Here is a 17,684-nt window from a genome sequence, read left to right on the forward strand (position 1 = left end):
CGTAGAACTATGGGTGAATTTTCTCATTTTCAGTTAAAGTCTTTATTTAAGTGAGATTCATGGCACCTTGTCTGCCATTCTTCACACACTCTCCCACTTTTCACTGCATTAATTGTTCACCTGGGCCCTTTGGCATTCTTCTAGTGCAATCACATGGCGGGATTGGTTGAACATAGAACATAGAACATTACAGTGCAGTACAGGTCCTTCGGCCCTCGATGTTGCGCTGACCTGTCATACCAATCTGAAGCCCATCTAACCTACGCTACTCCATGTACATCCATATGCTTGTCCAATGACGACTTAAATGTACTTAAACTTGGCGAATCTAATACAGTTGCAGGTAAAGCATTCCATACCCTTACTACTCTCTGAGTAAAAAAAACTACCTCTGACATCTGTTTTATACCTATCCCCCTCACTTTAAAGTTGTGTCCCCTCGTGTTTGCTGTCCCCATACTTGGAAAAAGGCTCTCCCTGTCCACCCTATTTAACCCTCTGATTATCTTGTATGTCTCTATTAAGTCACCTCTCAACCTTCTTCTCTCTAACGAGAACAGTCTCAAGGCCCTCAGCCTTTCCTCGTAAGACATTCCTTCCATACCAGGCAGCATCCTAGTAAATCTCCTCTGCACCCTTTCCAAAGCTTCCACATCATTATTATAATGTGGTGACCAGAACTGTACACAATACTCCAAGTGTGGCCGTATCAGAGCTTTGTACAGCTGCAGCATAACCTCCTGGTTCTGGAACTCAATCCCTCTATTAATAAAAGCCAAAACACTGTAGGCCTTCTTAACAACCCTGTCAATCTGGGTGGTAACTTTCAGGGATCTGTGTACATGGACACCGAGATCTCTCTGCTCATCTGCACTCCCAAGAATCTTACCATTAGCCCAGTACTTTGCATTCTGATTACTCCATCCAAAGTGTATCACCTCACACTTGTCCACATTAAACTCCATTTGCCACTTCTCAGCCCAGCTCTGCATCCTATCTATGTCTCTCTGCAACCTACTACATCCTTCGTCACTATCCACCAACTCCACCAACCATATTAATGCCATACACATCATACTTAAAACTCACCTGAATGCTACTTCAAGTGCTGGAAGCTTGGAGAGGTGATGGTCGAGTGGTATTATAGCTGGACTGTTAATCAAGAAATCCAGATAACTTTCTGGGGACTTGTGTTTGAGTCCCGCCACAGCAGAAGGTGGAGCTTGAATTTAATAAATATCTAGAATTAAGAATCTAAAGATGACCATAAATCCATTGTCAGAAAAACCCGGCTGGTTCACTTATGTCCTTTAGGGAAGGAAACTGCTCTTCTTACCTGGCCTGACCTACATGTGACTCCAGACCCACAGCAATGTGGTTGACTCTTAGCTGTCCACTGGACAATTAGGGATGGACAATAAATACAGCCTAGGCAGCGACACCCTTAACCTTAACCCCTGAAACTGGCCCTTGTAGTCTGGTATTTGACTGTTCTGGAACAGAAAGGAAACTCCGCTTCACAGACCGGAACCTGGATGTGCTGCAGGAGAGGAGGACCATCATTTATTCAACTATTGCCGCAGCAGGTCTTGCACAGAAAGCATCCCAGGTCAGAGCTACATCCCGGGTGAATGGGGATGCCCAGCAGTGTAGAAAAGCCAATGATCTTCAGTGCTCCATACAGGTAAGCGTTTCTCTTTGTTCACTTACACTGACAGGGCCAACACTCACTCTAACCCTGCCACTGCACATACATCTCACCAATGCTCATGAACCACTATTTTATGCAAACTGCCTGTTCGATACCTCTCAGCCATCCTGTCTTCCGAAGCTATTAACCCTTCCTGCCCTCTGCACTTCTTACATACAGACTGTGCACATCTTACTCCCTCTCCTGATCATGCATCATCCTGCCATATTCTTCAATAGTCTACCTTTCCATTGTCTCATTGAAAGAAAAATATGCTCTTAACTGGGCTAAGACCTCCAAGACTGATGGGATGGGGAGGGATGTAAACATTAGGTTTCTCACTCTTATGCAGAGAAAGTTCTAGAATTAGCCAAGGAAGAGCATGGGGATCGAGAGATTCAAAGGCCAACCAAGTCATGGAGCATAACTGCACTGAGTTGCACAGCTGTCCCATTAGTGTCAGTCTTAACTCATTCTTAATCTGCACCAACTTTTATCTCTCTTAGACATTAATTCTCTCTTCTCTTTTGCATGCACTAATGGCATTCAGCAAAACTCCAGCAGGAAGAGGCTAACACTGCCAACCCTCAGCTCCATCTCCTCCTCTGAGCAGGAGGATATTCAACCCTCAGAGGATGTAGTAGCAAGGCTTTCATCTGCACCCTCCACCAGCTAAGACTTTCATCTCCGTGTATTTTCTATCTAGATTAGACTCGGGAGCAGAATCGGGAAAGTATATCACTGACGTCTCCACAGCTGGTCAAGCAAGGAACACTGCGGGTCTCTGAAACTCAGATGACTGCCAGAGACTAGGCATCTGTGCAGCACCAGTCAGGAGAAGACCCTCTGACCATGGCTATTAATGACATTGTCAAAATGCACAGAGACAGTAGGCAGATTTGACAGAGGGTGTCAGTAAATTGGATCCAAGAATGGAGAAGTCTAACAACATTCGCAGTATATGCTAGCTTCAGCAATGCTTGCAGCTAGCTGTCTCCAGTGATAGGTTGATGACAGCTATGGAGATCTAGGTCCAACAAATTCAGTGTCTGCTGGATATGTACACTGACATGCTCTCCATCACTATAACCATAGGTGCTCAGCATCAATGCAAGGCGAGAGAGGTAGAGGACCACAACCTTACACCAGGTCTCAGGGTTGTAGGATGGTGCCAGTAACAATCCCCACAGAGAGGAGAAGTAACATACATAAATCTCTTCTCAGGACCCTTCAGGAGGTGGCTAGAGCCTCCACCTTCCCCCTATCCGTGATCCCAATAGACTGCAGAAGTTTAAGTAAAGAATTGTGACTCTAAATCTAGGTAGGGCTCTCTCAGCAGACTGGGACCATCAAGCCCCAAAGACCCCCCGGAGTGATTGTCCAAGACTTCCAAGGTCAACAGGAGCAACTACTGAGCAGGATCCTTCTACCCCAGCTCTGAAAGTCAGGACTGCACTTAGACATAATGGGAGGCAAAGGAAGGGATCTTACTGAGAGCATGGGTGACATTTCACTTCAGATAACCTTTCACTTGTATAAATATTTGTTCACTTCTGCTATTACAATGTGTGCTATGGTATAATTTTCAGTGTCAGAAGCAATTAAGGTGCACACATGTGAGAAATGAGCAGTCTTTTCAGACATGCAAAAAATGAAGGAAGTCATTATCACCAATCATTGCACATCTCTCACAAGCAACTGATTGCTGAACCTTTTTTATTCATTTGTGGGCGGCACGGTGGCACAGTGGTTAGCACTGCTGCCTCACAGCGCCTGAAGACCCGGGTTCAATTCCCGACTCAGGCGACTGACTGTGTGGAGTTTGCACGTTCTCCCCGTGTCTGCGTGGGTTTCCTTCGGGTGCTCCGGTTTCCTCCCACAGTCCAAAGATGTGCGGGTGAGGTGAATTGGCCATGCTAAATTGCCCGTAGTGTTAGGTAAGGGGTAATGTAGGGGTATGGGTGGGTTTCGCTTCGGCGGGTCGGTGTGGACTTGTTGGGCCGAAGGGCCTGTTTCCACACTGTAAGTCTAATCTAATCTAATCTAAATGAGCATTTATTGCTTCTTACTAGTTGTCCTTGAGAAGCTGGTAGTGAACTACCTTCTTGAACCGCTGCAGTGCATGTGCTGTAGGTAGGTACACAGTGTCTTTAGGAAGGCAAATCCAGGATTTGAATGGTTATACATCCCCAAGTCTAGACTGTTGTGGTTTGAAGGTGATCTTGAGGTGAGTCCCTTATGTGTGTCCCTTATCCTTCTAGGTGCTAGTGGTCATGGGTTTGGAAGGTGGTATCTAACAATCTTTGCTGAAGTTTCACAATATATCTTGTAGATAGTACACACTGATGCTACTGAGCTTCAGTGGTGGAGGGATGGATGTTTGTTATTCGTGCCAATCAAGCAGACTGCTATGTCCTGATGTCAAGTTTCTTGCGTGTTGTAGGAGCTTCACCTATTCAAGCAAGTGGGGAATATTCCATCACACTCCTGTGCCTGGTAGATGCTGAACAGGCTTTGGAGAATGAACAGTTGAGTTACTCACTGCAGCCTCTGATCTGCTCTTGTAGCCACTGTTTTTACACAGCTACTCCATTTCAATTTCTGGTCAATGGAAACCTTCAGGATGTAGATAGTGGTGGATTCAGTAGTAGTAACACCACTAAATGGGTTACTGCGGATTATATCTGCCATAAATGCTGTTGGATGCGAATCTTACCAGATCGAGTGGATCGGTTGGAGAGACAGATAGAAGCGATGAGGAATTTGCAAAAGCAACAGTATGTGATGGATGGCAGTTATAGGAAGGGGGGAAAGTCTCAGATACAGTCACATAGATGGGTTAACTCCAGGAAGGGTAAGAGAGGTAGGCAGCTAGTGCAGGAGTCTTTTATGGATATACCCATTTCAAACAGGTATGCTGTTTTGGAAAATGTAGGGGGTGATGGATTCTTAGGGAAACATAACATGAACAGCCAAGTTTCTGGTATTGAGACTAGCTTTAATGCAATGACTTTCAAGAGATCAATTGTGTTAGGAGATTCTGTAGTCAGAGGTACAGACAGATGTTTCTGTGGCCAGCAGAGAAAAAGCAGAATGGTGTGTTGTTTCCCTGGTGCCAGGATCAAGGATGTCTCAGAGAGGGTGCAGAATGTTCTCACGGGGGAGATGGGCCAGCAAGAGGTCATTGTCCACATGGAACCAACGACATTGGAAGGGAAAAGGTTGAGATTCTGAAGGGAGATTACAGAGAGTTAGGCAGAAATTTCAAAAGGAGGTCCTCAAGAGTAGTAATATCTGGATTACCCCCTGGTGCTACAAGCTAGTGAGGGCAGGAATATGAGAATAGAGCAGATGAATGCATGGCTGAGGAGCTGGTGTATGGGAGAAGGATTCACATTTTTGGATCATTGGAATCTCTTTTGGGGTAGAAGTGACATGTGCAAGAAGGACAGATTGCACCTAAATTGGAAGGGGACTAATATACTGGCAGGGAAATTTGCTAGAACTGCTTGGGAGGATTTAAACTAGTAAGGTGGGGGAGTGAGATCGAGGGAGATAGTGAGGAAAGATATCGATCTGAGACGGGTACAGCTGAGAACGGAAGTGAGTCAAACAGTCAGGGCAGGCAGGGACAAGGTAGGACTAATAAATTAAACTGCATTTATTTCAATGCAAGGGGCCTAACAGGGAAGGCAGATGAACTCAGGGCATGGTTAGGAACATGGGACTGGGATATCATAGCAATTACGGAAACATGGCTCAGGGATGGGCAGGACTGGCAGCTTAATGTTCCGGGATACAAATGCGACAGGAAGGATAGAAAGGGAGGCAAGAGAGGAGGGGGAGTGGCATTTTTGATAAGGGATAGCATTACAGCTGTGCTGAGGGAGGATATTCCCAGAAATACATCCAGGGAAGTTATTTGGGTGGAACTGACAAATAAGAAAGGAATGATCACCTTATTGGGATTGTATTATAGACCCCCTAGTAGTCAGAGGGAAATTGAGAAACAAACTTGTAAGGAGATCTCAGCTATCTGTAAAGGATAATAGGGTAGTTACGGTAGGGAATTTTAACTTTCCAAACATCGACTGGGACTGCCATAGTGTTAAAGGTTTAGATGGAGAGGAGTTTCTTAAGTGTGTACAAGACAATTTTCTGATTCAGTATGTGGATGTATCTACGAGAGAAGGTGCAAAACTTGACCTACTCTTGGGAAATAAGGCAGGGCAGGTGACTGAGGTGTCAGTGGGGGAGCACTTTGGGGCCAGTGACCATAATTCTATTCGTTTTAAAATAGTGATGGAAAAGGATAGACCAGATCTAAAAGTTGAAGTTCTAAATTGGAGAAAAGCCAATTTTGACGGTATCAGGCAAGAATTTTCGAAAGCTGATTGGAGGCAGATGTTCGCAGGTAAAGGGACGGCTGGAAAATGGGAAGCCTTCAGAAATGAGATAATGAGAATCCAGAGAAAGTATATTCCTGTCAGGGTGAAAGGGAAGGCTGGTAGGTATAGGGAATGCTGGATGACTAAAGAAATTGAGGGTTCTGTTAAGAAAAAGAAGGAAGCATATGTCAGGTATAGACAGGATAGATCGAGTGAATCCTTACAAGAGTATAAAGAAAGTAGGAGTATACTTAAGAGGGAACTCAGGAGGGCAAAACAGGGACATGAGATAGCTTGGGCAAATAGAATTAAGGAGAATCCAAAGGGTTTTTACAAATAATGACAAAAGGGTAACTAGGGACAGAATAGGGCCCCTCAAAGATCAGCAAGGCAGCCTTTGTGTGGAGCCACAGAAAATGGGGGAGATACTAAATGAATATTTTGCATCAATATTTACTGTGGAAAAGGATATGGAAGATATAGACTGCAGGGAAATAGATGGTGACATCTTGCAAAATGTCCAGATTACAGAGGAGGAAGTGCTGGATGTCTTGAAACAGTTTAAGGTGGCCCCAGGACCTGATCAGGTTTTCGATTAGATTACTTACAGTGTGGAAACAGGCTCTTCTGCCCAACAAGTCCACACCGACCCGCCGAAGCACAACACACCCATACCCCTACATTTACCCCTTATCTAACACTAAGGGCAATTTAGCATGGCCAATTCACCTGGCCCACACATCTTTGGACTGTGGGAGGAAACTGGAGCACACAGAGGAAACCCACGCAGACGTGAGGAGAACATGCAAACTCCACACAGTCAGTCACCTGAGGCGAGAATTGAACCCGGGTCTCTGGCGCTGTGAGGCAGCAGTGCTAACCACCATGCCACTGTGCCACCCACAGGTGTACCCGAGAACTCTGTGGGAAGCCAGAGAAGTAATTGCTGGGCCTCGTACTGAGATATTTGTATCATCGATAGTCACAGGTGAGGCTTCGGAAGACTGGAGGCTGTCAAATGTGGCACCACTGTTTAAGAAGGGCGGTAAAGACAAGCCAGGGGACTATAGGTTGGTGAGCCTGACGTCGGTGGTGGGCAAGTTATTGGAGGGAATCCTAAAGGCTAGGATGTACATGTATTTGGAAAGGCAAGGACTGATTCGGGATAGTCAACATGGCTTTGTGCGTGGGAAATCATGTCTCAGAAACTTGATTGAGTTTTTTGACGAAGTAACAAAGAAGATTGATGAGGGCAGAGCAGTAGATGTGATCTATATGGACTTCAGTAAGGTGTTCGACAAGGTTCCTTCCCCATGGGAGAATGATTAGCAAGGTTAGATCTCATGGAATACAGGGAGAATTAGCCATTTGGATACAGAACTGGCTCAAAGGTAGAAAACAGGGTGGTGGTGGTTGTGAGTTGTTTTTCAGACTGGAGGCTTGTGACCAGTGGAGTGCCACAAGGATCAGTGCTGGGCGCTCTACTTTTTGTCATTTACATAAATGATTTGGATGTGAGCATAAGAGGTACAGTTAGTATGTTTGCAGATGACACCAAAATTGGGGATGTAGTGGACAGTGAAGAGGGTTACCTCAGATTACAACAGGATCTTGACCAGATGGACCAATGGGCTGAGAAGTGGCAGATGGAGTTTAATTCAGATAAATGCGAGGTGCTGCATTTTGGGAAAGAAACTCTTAGCAGGACTTATACACTTAATGGTAAGGTCCTATGGAGTGTTGCTGAATAAAGAGACTTTGGAGTGCAGGTTCATAGCTCCTTGAAAGTGGAGTCAAAGGTAGATAGGATAGTGAAGACAGCATTTGGTATGCTTTCCCTAATTGGTCAGAGTATTGAGTACAGGAATTGGGAGGTCATGTTGCAACTGTACAGGACATTGGTTAGGCCACTGTTGGAATATTGCATGCAATTCTGGTCTCCTTCCTATCGGAAAGATTGTGTGAATCTTGAAAGGGTTCAGAAAAGATTTACAAGGATGTTGCCAGGGTTGGAGAATCTGAGCTACAGGGAGAGGCTGAACACGCTGGGGCTGTTTTCCCTGGAGTGTCGGAGGCTGAGGGGTGACCTTATAGAGGTTTACAAAATTATGAGGGGCATGGATAGGATAAATAGACAAAGTCTTTTCCCTGGGGTGGGGGAGTCCAGAATTAAAGGGCATCGGTTTAGGGTGAGAGGGGAAAGATATAACAGAAATCTAAGGGGCAACCTTTTCACAGAGAAGGTGGTACATGTATGGAATGAGCTGCCAGAGGAAGTGGTGGAGGCTGGTACAATTGCAACATTTAAGAGGCATTTGTATGGGTATATGAATAGGAAGGGTTTGGAGGTTTATGGGCCAGGTGCTGGCAGGTGGGACTGGATTGGGTTGGGATTTCTGGTCGCTATGGACGGGTTGGACCGAAGGGTCTGTTTCCATGCTGTACATCTCTATGACTCTAAATATAATGAAGAGGTGGTTAGATTATCTAAAAATGGAGATGGTTATTGCCTGGCATTTATATGGTGTGAATATTACTTGCCACTTGTCAGCCTAAGCCTGAATGTTATCCAGGTCTTGCTGTATTTGGATGTGGACTGTTGCAGCATCTGAGGAGTTGTGAATGGTGCTGAACATTGCACAACCATCAATGAAAATCCCCACTTCTAACCTTCTGATGGAGGGAGGGTCACTGACAAAGCAGCTGACAATGGTTGAGCTTAGGAAAGTATACTGAGGAATTTCTGCAGAGATGTCTTGCAGACATGATGACTGACCTCCAAAAACCACAATCCACACAATAGTCACTGAGTAGGTTATTGTGAACAAATGCTCCTTGATAGCACAGTTGATGACACCTTCCATAACTTTACTGATGATCAAAGTAGACTGACAGACTAGTTATTGGCTGAATTGGAGTTAAGCCTTTTGTATACAGGACATACCTGGGCAATTTTCCACACTGATTGATGGTTGCCAGTGCAGTAACTGTACTGGCACAGCTTGGCTAGGGGTGCAGCAAGTTCTGGAACACAAGTCTTCAGTACAATTGCCAAACTCTTGTCAAAGCCCATAGCCTTTGCTGTATCCAGTGTCTTCAATCATTTCTTGAATCAAATTGGCTGAAGACTGACAGTGTGATGCTGGGGACCACTGGAGGAGGCCAAGATAACAATAGAGGTCAGGAATCATTGAACCATCACTAACAGGATTCCAGCCATGATAATCTCCTTGTAAGATCCTTGAGGAAATAATCTGTGGGGAAAGCGATCTAGCAGAAACATGCATGTTGCAGGCATCCGTCAGCCCCGAAGTAGAGTGCTGATGGACAGAGTGGTGTGCATGTTGGTGCCAGAGCAGGTGTGATATGGTGAAGCCCGTGGCCAGCTGATGCTGCTTTGCATGGATGAAAACAGAAGAGGATGACATCAACAGAGCAGGCAGGGATATTGTGCTGGTGACACAGTCAGATAATCGTTAGGACAAGCAATTAGCAAGCTGCAGTTGCCAGGTACCTGCTCTGTCTTGTATGTCAGGCATTTGTGTCATCTACCTTCTCAGGAGAAGAAAGAAGAATTTGAATTGGCATATCAATAAGGTAATGGGGAAATGAAAATAAATTGACATGAGATAGTCACCACACAATAGAGAAATTAAACTAGATTCCCTACAGTGTGGAAACAGGTCCTTCGGCCCAACAAGTCCACACTAACCCTCCAGAGAGTAACCCACCCAGATCCATTTCCCTCTGCCTAATGCACTGAACTCGATGGGCAATTTAACATAGCCAATTCACCTGTCCTCCATATCTTTGGACTGTGGGAGGAAACCAGAGGAAACCCACACAGCCATGGGGAGAATGTGCAAACTCCACACAGACAGTTGCCTGAGGGTGGAATTGAACCTGGGACCTAGGTGCCGTGAGGCAGCAGTGCTAACCACTGAGCCACCTTGCTGCCCCTTCTGCAATTATGAAATGATCATTTAACAGTCTAGGGGAAAATTGCAAAACTTCTTCTCAGTGCTGGGGTTCTGATCAGAACCTTCTCCATATTTCTCCAAATTTCTTGCACCACACCAGGGAGGGGAATATGTCACCATATATTGGTGTTTCTTCATTGTTATTATTCAAAATCCGACAGTGGGTTTCCTGACAGAATTATGGGTATTCCTACACCACATGGACTGTAGCAATTCAAGAGGGCAGCTTCCCACCAACTTCTCCAAGGCAATAAATGATGGATTATAAATGCTAGCTTCTCCATCATCTCCGTATGTAAAAATAGGAGGAGGGAAATCAAAAGGAGCAATAGTTAAAATATTCATTAAATATACAGAAGACAAACAACTGTAACTTTTCAACATTCAATTATTTTCCAAATTATATTATTCAAGAATCTCAAATGGACTAAATCTTCCAGACTCTGAAAGTATGTGTACAGAACCATTTTCAAGTCTAAACCCCAAACAGGAGCATTCTTAGTGAGCCAGCCAATTAGGAACCCTTTCTGGGCATACTATCCAAATAGGGATGATGGGGAGATTCTGGAAGGAAGGGGTGATGTAGCATGGACCATTGCAGCTAGGGCTATTACTGTATCACCAGTGACAGTGCTGCTGAGGTGAACAAGCTGCAAGAATGCAACTGAAGTGCTTTTATTGGGGATGCAGAAGGCACTTGGCACGATTAACGATATCGGTTTCCAAGATATCCTCATGCCATGGGAATGTCTCCGTTATGGGAATGCATTAACCTTGCAACTTTTTTCCAGATAAGCATTGAAAGGTTCAAAGTCTCACACAGCCTCTGAGTTGTCTGAGCACTGGCACAGTTCAGTCCCATGTAACACTGATAAAATGGCTTTTTGGGGTAACTTTACGAAAAATGGATCCAGTAACCACCTTCACTGACCTTCTGTCACAGACACGTTCATTGCCCACACTGAACCCAGCCCAATCCAGCTGTGGAAATGTGGTAGGTTGTGAAAATGTGTTGGTAAACTGATCCAACAATTTTTTTTGTTAATTGTGTCCACATCACCCATCTCTAAAACCATTTCAAAAGATTTAGGAAAGTTATGACTGTACTACTTGGGCCATACGTTTATTATTGTAGCCCCAAATGTTTGCAGTTGATGATTGTATGCTTTCATAAAGAAGGATTTGAGGAGGTTTTGTTTATATGCTCCTTTTGTGTTTCATTTTTAGTTTGTGGAAATATTGTGTGAAAGCTCTTTGATCCAATCAATCATTTTTAACTTAAAGAAGTTATTATTTTTCCAAATTGCATTTTATTTCATGTACATTTTTCAGATATATTAGACATCACATAGAATCATCAGCCATACATATGTCATAACAAATTATATTTAAACTGTCAACATTTAACATTCCATGACTAAACATTACATTACGATCTGGATTTAAGTTTTGCTATAAAACACATACTGTGGCATACTCTGTTTACTTAAATATTTCATGATTTATTTGTAAATGCTATTTGCAGGTTATTCCAATACTAAATTAATATGAATAAGCTGGAAGTTTTGTCAAGTGAACAACCTGAGCTTCAAGTCTTCTCAAACCTCGTTAATATGAATAATGCACTATAACTAAATCAAATCTCAAGCATACTTCCAAGCAAACTAAAGCCAAGTGATGTGTTGCTTGCACTAGCTGTTGTATGACACCAAATTATGTAGAGAATATTGAGAGAATCAACGCCCTGACCCATTATTGACAATCCTTTAAAACTAACTGTCCAGGAGCAAAATGTGTGCAACGTTCCTTAATGATTAACCCCACTCTGACCTGTAACATGGTTCAGTCATCATACAGGCATTGTACTTCATGCTCCTCAATCAGCATGTAACTGCAATTTTACTGATCTTGTTTTATTTGAAACAAAATGTTTACTGCACTAGTCTCATGTACTGCCAGCAATATAGATTTCATTGATACCACAGCGAAGAATCAAATAAGTTGATAATGAAATGAAACGTACTTAATTCCAAATAATGATAGTACTATTAAGAAAGACAAATATAATTGTGTATTATCAATACATTGCAGCTTGTGATTTTCTGACATAATAGTACAAATGAAACATAGTGAAATGAAATTTATCATGAATACACACTGTTTCCACAATTATAAAATTATTTCCTTGTCATTGTTTTAAAATGATATGGACAGCAAATATTGATAAGATTGGCAGTTCAGAAATGCAAAACATAATGAGTCCTTGTTTGTGGTCACATAGACATTTCTGTAGCAGTGGACATTTCATTTACAAGTGTTTTTTAAATTGTATTATGCTACTGCTATGTCTTTATCCATTCTATCTGCAAGACTTATGATTTATTCTCAGACTGAGTATGGGCCAAACTTGGCCAATGCTGCTTTGTGCTTGGCTACTCAGACTATGTTGTGATATCACCCTGGAGATACCATCTGGGGCAATTTTCTCTCTTTCATTGTTGGAAAGTGCCTGGTCTTTCCTTGTTACCTTCTCCCACAGACATCTTTAAGATGGGGAACTGATCAGGCAGAGAATCAGTACACATACATATCAGAGTGCCAACTTGCAATATTATTGTGCCATCTATTCAGTTACTGTTTTAACATTTTTGCAATACCTATTTTTCAAAACTATTAAATGTTGAAAAGCAAAAACGGGTATTGTAAATAAAGAATTCACATTTGACTGTAAATAACTTTTTAAAATGCTTTCTAAGAAGAATGTAAAGATATTAATGGAATCAGCCATCTAAATCATCATTCTTTTTGATATTTTACAAATATTGTTCTTTTACTCATTTCCATTTATGTCACTATTATTGGATAGTTATTATTTGTCTTTGTGACATTTTAATTAGTTATTCATGTGTTGTATTATTAATATTGTATTTTACAGGAAACTATTAAGTTATATTAACATTTTCTGCAGATTAATTTTGTGTCTTCAATAAGCAACAGTAAAGAAATATCAATTTCTGAACAGGTCAACAGCAAAAACATTATTAAAGTTATTAGGAAAACTGCACAATAATCCTGTTGGTGTTAAGTGGAGATATTACAGAACACACAGTGATGGGCAGCCAGATGACAGGAACAGAGACACATAGTGCAATGGTTAGATTAATAGCATATACATAAGAAACAAGCTAATGTACAATATACACAACAAACCAAGACAAGTGAACCAATCTATATCACCAGTGTGGAAACATCTGAGACTGCAGTTACCTTGTACTTGAAGGATAGCACTGGAACTGATAGTACCATTAGAATTTTTAGCTCGTGCAACATAAATGCCAGCATCTTTATCAGACACCTTCTCAATGAAAAGAATGTGTTTGCCTTCCTTTTGTGAAATGTTTAAATGCTGATCTGTTGTCAGCTTCTGTCCATTCTTGTACCTAAAGTAAAAAGTGCATTTTAAGTCAAGCAACATCCAGCACCATTTTAATAAAACCATGTGTATTTTTGAGAATGTCCAAAAATTAATTTTATATAAAATGTTTTTGAGTATAAAGGCAAAGTATTGTTAAGAATGAGCAACAGTCTTAAATGACTAAAGACATATTTTTGTTATTCAAGACAATTTTAAAACTCACAAATATACAAGAATATGGAATGATACAGTACTGAAAAATTTTTTCCCATCATATTTTACTCCTGAACACATCGCATTCCTCATGTTTTTACATTTTTTTCAAGCAGAGATCTTATTTCCTTTTAACTAAATTTAATCATTCAGCATAGCAGATTATGGGAATTTCATATTCTAACTACCTGAAAGTAGTAAAAATCCACATAGCACTTTTAAATCCTTTTCTGATTTTCTTAAATGCATGTATTCTTGATAGCCTACAAAAAATGACTGATACACTCAGCAATAAGAAAACTTTAGAACAAATAGATTCTTCAAGTTTGAATGGACATATTCTGTCCTAAACCCAAGGAAGGGCATGTTTGCCTTAGAAGGGTTGCAATGTGGTTAGCTATTTTTTTTTTAGTTCACACATGGGATGTGGGCATCACTAGCTGTGGAAGCATTTATTACCAATCACTAATTGAGAAGGTGATGGTGAGCTGCCTTATTGAACTGTTGCAGTTCATGGGTTTAGGTAGAACCACAATGCTGTTGGGTATGAAGTTCCAGTTTTTTCACCCAACAAAATTGAAGGAACAGTGATATATTTCCAAGTCAGGATAATGAGAGGCTTGAAGGGGAACTTGCAAGCTCCCGTGTATCTGCTACCCTTGTCCTTCCAGATGGAAGTGGTTGTGAGGTTGCAAGTTGCTGTTTAAGGAGCCTTAGCGAATTTCTGCAGTTTATCTAGTAGATGGCTCTTACTACTGCTCCTGAGGATCAGTAGTAAAGGGAATGAATGTTTTTAGAAGCAGTGCCAATCAAGCAGGCTGCTTTGATCTGGATAGTGTCGAGCTATTTGATTGTTCTCACACCTGCACGCATCCAGACAATTGGGGAACATTCCATCGAATGCCTGACCCATACACTAGATAGTGGATATGCTCTGGAGAGTCAGAAAGTGAGTTAAGCATTGCAGGATTCCTAGCCTCCAACCTGCTTTTGTAAACACTGTATTTATAGGTTCAGTTTCTGATCATTGGCAACCTCCAGAATGATGATAATGCAGGTTTCAGTGATGGTAACAATATTGACTATCTCTTGTTGGAGATGGTCATTGATTGGCATTTTAGAGGTGTGAATGTATTGGATCTTGTCCAGGGTTTGCTGCATTTGGACATGGACTGTGTCAGCACCTGAGGATTCATGAATGATGCAGAACATGGTGCAATCATTGGCGAGCTTCCTCAATTCTGACCTTACGATGAAGGAAAGATCATTGATGAAGCAATTGAAGATGGTTGGGTCTAAGACACTAGCCTGATGAACTCCTGCAGGGATGTCTTTGAGTTGAAATGACTGACCTCCAACAACCACAACTATCTTCCTACCGTGCCAAGCATGACTCCAGCCAAAGGAGAGTATTCCCCAATTTCCATCGATTCCAGTTTTTCTAGGGCTCCTTGAAGCCATACCTGGTCAATTGCAGCCATTTTGTTAAGTATTGTCACCCTCTAGAATTCAGCTCTTTTGTCCATTTTTTTGAACCAAGACTGTAATGAGGTCAGGAGCTGAGTGGCCCTGGCAAAACCCAAACTGGGTGTCACTGAGCAGGTTATTGCTAGACAGGTGGTGCTTGATAGCACTGTTGGTAACACCATCCATCACTTTACTGATGATCGAGAGTAGACTGATGGGGCGGTTATTGACCAGGTTGTATTTGTTCTGCTTTTTGTGTACAGGACATAATTTGAGTAAATTCTCCACATTGTCAGATAGAAGCCAATGCTGTCTGGCAGTGTCTGCAATGAGAGATTTGTCCTTGGTCTAAAAAATTGAGGATATGGGGGGTATAGAAATATTACAGATGATTCCATTGAAACATATTCATAGAGATTTGACAGAGCAGATGTTTTCCTTGGTTACAAAGTTTAAGACCAGAGCCACGCTTCCATAAGATGGGACTGAAGATGTAAGACTAAAATTTGGAGAAATTTATTCACTAAGTGGGTTGTAAACCTTTAAAATTCTCCACAGCAGGTAACTCAACCTGTTTAAGTCTTGTGTATAACTTAGAATGACAGATATTTGGTAATGAAGGTAATCAAGGGACAATGCTTTAGGCTTGGAAAATGGAGTTGGAGTAGAAGATCAGCCACAAGCTTATTGCATGATAAAGCAGGTTCAAAGGGGTATATGCTTTGCTTTTATTTCTGATGTCCTTACTTTCTCAAAGTGAAAAAGATTCAATAATCAGGATCAGATTTTCAATGTTCTAAAGTAATACTAGGAACTAGTGGACCTTGAAACCCTTACAGAATTTCTCAGGATACATGGTCTCCATCGCTGATACATAGCATCATTTGGTGCTATTTTAGTACAATTTTCCTTTTTCTGTCATTGAGTCTCTCAATCTATCCTGGAATTGTCATTGTTGAAAAGTGATTACAAAATGGAATGATCCAGCGTTATTTTTGTCTCCATAAATGAATCTTGTCATTTGCATAAACTAAAATACTGTAGATAGGTGTCTGTACAAAGCAAATCTGTACAGTTTCGAAGACAGTTAGTTAGATGACTTGTTTCCTTGATGCACATTAGATATAGGATCATATAGTATCCAAAACCCTATGTTAAATGATTTCATTGATATCATGCAATTGATTGAAGCTTGGCATATGTGGGTTAACATTGTTTCTCTTACTGAAGCCACGATTGTAAAATGCCCAAATGGCATTGTGGGCCTACTCACCAAATACCACTTCAGTCTGTCTTTTCATTTACCTGATACATTCTCCTTTCCTGAATACCTTATTTTGCCTCAAAACAAATTTCTCTAAAACACTCCCTTCCTAAAGCTTTGCCAAGCCCCACACAAGTTTCTCATGTGAATTCTCAATTTTTCACTGCTTTAACCTCAGCACTGTAACTTGTCATCCTTGTTGATTTTAACTTGTGCCTAATTACCTTGCCCCCTGTCCTCTGAGTTCACTCCCTTCTTGATCTGCTTCTCTAACTCTCCACTCACAAATATTCACACCATCATTTTGATGCTGTCATCTCACACAGTTTGCAACCTCCGTTATGTACATTTCATACAAACAGCCATCACTCATCAACTCTTTGTATTTCTTAGCATCCACATGTCCCTACCCATTTCTGCATTCAGTCTGGAAAACCTGTCCTCCAGGTCACACTAGCACATTCAAACTCCCAACTATCCTTGACCTGCTATTTACCTTAATAATTCTGCAGCTGTCAGTCACTACCTTTCCTCCATTTCTGTTACAATTTCTCCCAGTAAGTCCTCTACTTTCTTTCTCACTCTGACCATTTGCCTGGTAATGTCCTCACCTGAGCTCAGTTTATTCATAGGATGGAGACTTAAATGTAAATTGTGCATATAATTTAGTCTATCACCAGTAGATCTGGTTGGAATAATTCAAGCATTTTGGAATCCTGCTCTACTTTGCCAAAACTGGTGAGTATCATTTGGGAATGCAAAGACAATGCACAGCTCCTTTTTGGAATATGCAACATCCTCCTATTAAACCATCTTTCCTGTACCTAACAGCTTAATTTTCAATGACAAGTTTGATGACTTTATGGACTTCCTGATCATTGTCTGTTCCAATGCCTATATTACATTCCTACATTCCTATCATTCAGAAAACTATCACTCATGGTAAATGTAGTATGTGGCCAGCTAAGGAAAGCTAATTGCTGCTTAAATACATTATTCATCTGTTCTAATTATGATATTCTGAGACATTCTACTCAAATGGTTGGTGGAAAGATTTTAACTGCATTCACTTTTCAACTAATTTACTCATAATTTTGGGCAGAATTAGAACTGCATAATTATTTTATTTTTGTGTTTCACTAACTGTGAAGCTTCTCATTCATTTCTCCAACTTCCTTGAATTATCTCTCTCAACTGTTTACTGAGAAAGTGTATTATGTCTAAAGTTAGACTATAATAACACAGTAATATTTGACCAATGGTAACA

General features: G+C 41.5%; 1 protein-coding gene across 1 annotated transcript in view; it reads right to left on the bottom strand.

Moving 5' to 3' along the window:
* Positions 1 to 17,684, bottom strand: part of ccdc141 (coiled-coil domain containing 141) — a 171,397-nt gene that overhangs the window by 21,915 nt on the left and 131,798 nt on the right. Inside the window, exon 28 of the mRNA XM_060828119.1 lies at positions 13,326 to 13,498. Within this exon, the coding sequence (XP_060684102.1) occupies positions 13,326 to 13,498 (173 nt within the window). The remainder of the gene's footprint in view (positions 1 to 13,325; positions 13,499 to 17,684) is intronic.

Source organism: Hemiscyllium ocellatum, chromosome 7, assembly GCF_020745735.1.
Source record: "Hemiscyllium ocellatum isolate sHemOce1 chromosome 7, sHemOce1.pat.X.cur, whole genome shotgun sequence".
NCBI lineage: Eukaryota > Metazoa > Chordata > Chondrichthyes > Orectolobiformes > Hemiscylliidae > Hemiscyllium > Hemiscyllium ocellatum.